The sequence below is a fragment of the Augochlora pura genome, unplaced genomic scaffold (assembly GCF_028453695.1).
Source record: "Augochlora pura isolate Apur16 unplaced genomic scaffold, APUR_v2.2.1 APUR_unplaced_2705, whole genome shotgun sequence".
Lineage (NCBI taxonomy): Eukaryota > Metazoa > Arthropoda > Insecta > Hymenoptera > Halictidae > Augochlora > Augochlora pura.
In genome coordinates, this window is record NW_027582885.1 from 1 (window position 1) to 2840 (window position 2840).

The window sequence follows — 2840 nt, forward strand, 5'->3', positions numbered from 1 at the left end:
AAAGTATTTGAAATTACTTAATAACTTCTCCGTATTTGAAATTAATCGACCCTTGTCAGGGCCACACAAAATAACGCTGGAAACTTCGGACAAGTGTCAATTATTTAATAATTCTTGATCAGTGTGGAATAATAATGCAGTGAAAGTGAAAGTTAGTGTAATCTGTGCCGTTCTTCATACGCGGATTACAACTTCTGGATTACAACATTTAAAACTAAATTGGTAAGTTTTTCATTAATAATATTTGTGAAATTTTTGAAATTAATAGGAAATTCATGAAATTCTTATTTGATAATCGAACGCGGCTCAGAGGCGATACGCGGCCGTCTCTCCTGTCAGCGAGACAGGCTTCAGCCCTGCCCTGCTCGCATGCGCAGCAGCACGAAAAATCGGCAAGATTACTTGAAATGACCTCAGGAACCCCTCATTTCCCGATGTTAACATAATTACGGATCACCTTGTATATGAATATCTTGATTTCATAAACCACCGAGTTGGTAGGTAGGACCCATGTCACATTATTCACTTGAAAATTGTTAAAATCACCAATATTCGTTCATGGAAGATGTTTGAATCAACAATTATATTAAAACAAACATTATAATGACAATAGTGTAAAGTCTTATGACAAAAAGTCATGATTCGTGCTCGGTATATTTAGTGTTAAAATATTGCGTACTGTTAAGTACTCAAGGATGCCATCTTCGCAACGAGGGAAATTGGGACACTTGCGATAGCTCCAGGTAATATTCGGCTTCGGAAATGCTTCCACATGACATTCTACCTTTATCACTTGGTTAGGGAAGTAGTACGAACTTGGTTTGCTCATGTACACTTTTGGTCCAGCTAAAACTCATCTTCAATTAGTATTAAAGTATTAAATTAATTATTAAATAATAATTAAAGTACCTATTACGTCCAACGTAAATTTCAATGCTTCTATTTTGTACTGATTCCTGGCCTCGATAGTATATATTCCTGTGTCACTTAAATCCAAACTGTTGATTTTCAATACGGGCTTACAACATGCATTATCAATAGAAAATTTTGATTTCCCAGGTTTTAACAATTTCGTAATTTCTTCGCCATGTGTATTTATCCTACAAAACAAAATGGGGGAAAACAGGTAAGGTCAAGAAGTAATGTAATCCAGTTCGCAAAATTTTCAGTTTCCCTGGTCTGTTTGAAAAAACAAATCTCAAGGTTAAAACGTGTCTGCCGCCTCTACTTGGCCACGTTGCGGTCAATGGCACTATATGGCACCCCTATAGGGGCATCGACAGCGATGGCCAGCCGGCGCGGCAAGCAATTGTTGTGTCAGCCACAGAGGATGATGGCCATCCGCCTCATAAGAGGATAGCGCACCGTGTCCATCGTGGCGGGGTTGCTACCTCCCGAGCTGGAGGCGGCTGTGCACGCCTATGTTTATAGGCGCAGTCGCATCGCCCGCCATGCCCGGCGACTAGTGTTGACTAGATGTCGTGAAAGGTGAGTCTCCATGCCGGCGAGCCCGGGATTCTTCTGCTATATTTTCAACAGTGGCGGGAAAGACGGCACGGCAGGCTGACCTACCGTGCAACACAGGTGGTAACAGGTCATAGCTGTTTTGGTACGTATCTGCGTCGCATCGAACAAGAAGCGACGACAGTTTCTCACCATTGTGGTAAGGAGGAGGACCCGACGCAGCATACGCTGGAGGTATGTCCCGCCTTTTCTATAATATAATCTATATTATATCTATAAGTGGAAGGAGGTAGCCAGAGCGGAAGCTTTGAGTGCCTTTTAGGCAGCCACTGAGTTGGAGCGTCCCTCCCTATACCGCGTTGGTAATATTTATTTATTGGGGGGGAGGTATTTTACTCCCCCCGGAACGCAGTCGGTCATCGTATGTTGGATAGCTGGCCAGGCGAGGGGGGAGCCACAGTAGTGTTCTCCAAAGGTTTCTGTGACTCCCCCTGGAGTCGCCAGAAATGACACCACGTCCAAAAGTCGCCGTAGTGGGTTTTAGTGCGTCAAATCACGTTAAAATGTGTAGTGTTATGTACTCCAAAAATCAAATATGATATTATTTAAACAGTTTCGACGTACCATTTCAATTCAGGCAAGGGATATGCGTCTACATCGACAATCCACTCTACTTCATCGCCAATATGACGTTTATAGTATGTATTAAGATCCTGAGTTGTTAAGCTGATAAATGCATCGATCGGCTCTAAACATTCAATAAGCAGAAATTATGATGCTTGCCTTATGCACGAGACATACAATAATTCATCTATAAATGTTTATCAATAATTCCAATTGAATTGTATAAAATAAAATCGCGCTATCCTAATATTCACGCGGAACGTTATGTACATACCATGGACCTGGATATACGTCTGCGAAATCTTCTCATACATAAACTTGTCAACTCTGCACTTATAAATACCTTCGTCCATGTAGGTTACGTTTGTGACTTTCAAAAGGACCATCTTCTCAATCATGTAATTTTCAATAATTCGACTATCATTCCAGACAGTGATCCTGTCGCTCTGAAATATCAAATTACTGTGTCGAATTCAACTCGGACGGATGTGACTGATGCGAATGAAAATAATATGTGAAAGTATATACTATTTGCTTTGGAATCCAAGATGCATCATAGTAGTCTTGGTCCTTCGGAATTGTTATGGTACACTTCAGGTATAGAGTTTCGCCCTTTATTACGTGCAGCAAAGTATTATTAACAATTGTTGGGTCGGGCAATATATTCCCGGCTAATTCTATCGTAAGAAAAATGTATTTCTTTTATTCAATGACTTCCGTTAATAAAGCAGTTCCTTTCATTTCAATTTCTT

The 2840-nt window shown here is 40.7% G+C and overlaps 1 protein-coding gene across 1 annotated transcript; it reads right to left on the reverse strand.

Moving 5' to 3' along the window:
- Window positions 1-679: 679 nt before the first annotated feature.
- Window positions 680-2726, reverse strand: LOC144477659 (contactin-1-like; the record flags this gene model as incomplete). Its single annotated transcript, XM_078195393.1, has 5 exons — window positions 2617-2726; window positions 2363-2534; window positions 2089-2212; window positions 910-1100; window positions 680-846 (listed from the first exon to the last, which is right to left on the reverse strand). Coding segments are annotated over exons 2-5 (606 nt in total), but the record flags the coding sequence as incomplete, so codon positions are not given.
- Between the last annotated feature and the right edge of the window lie 114 nt (window positions 2727-2840).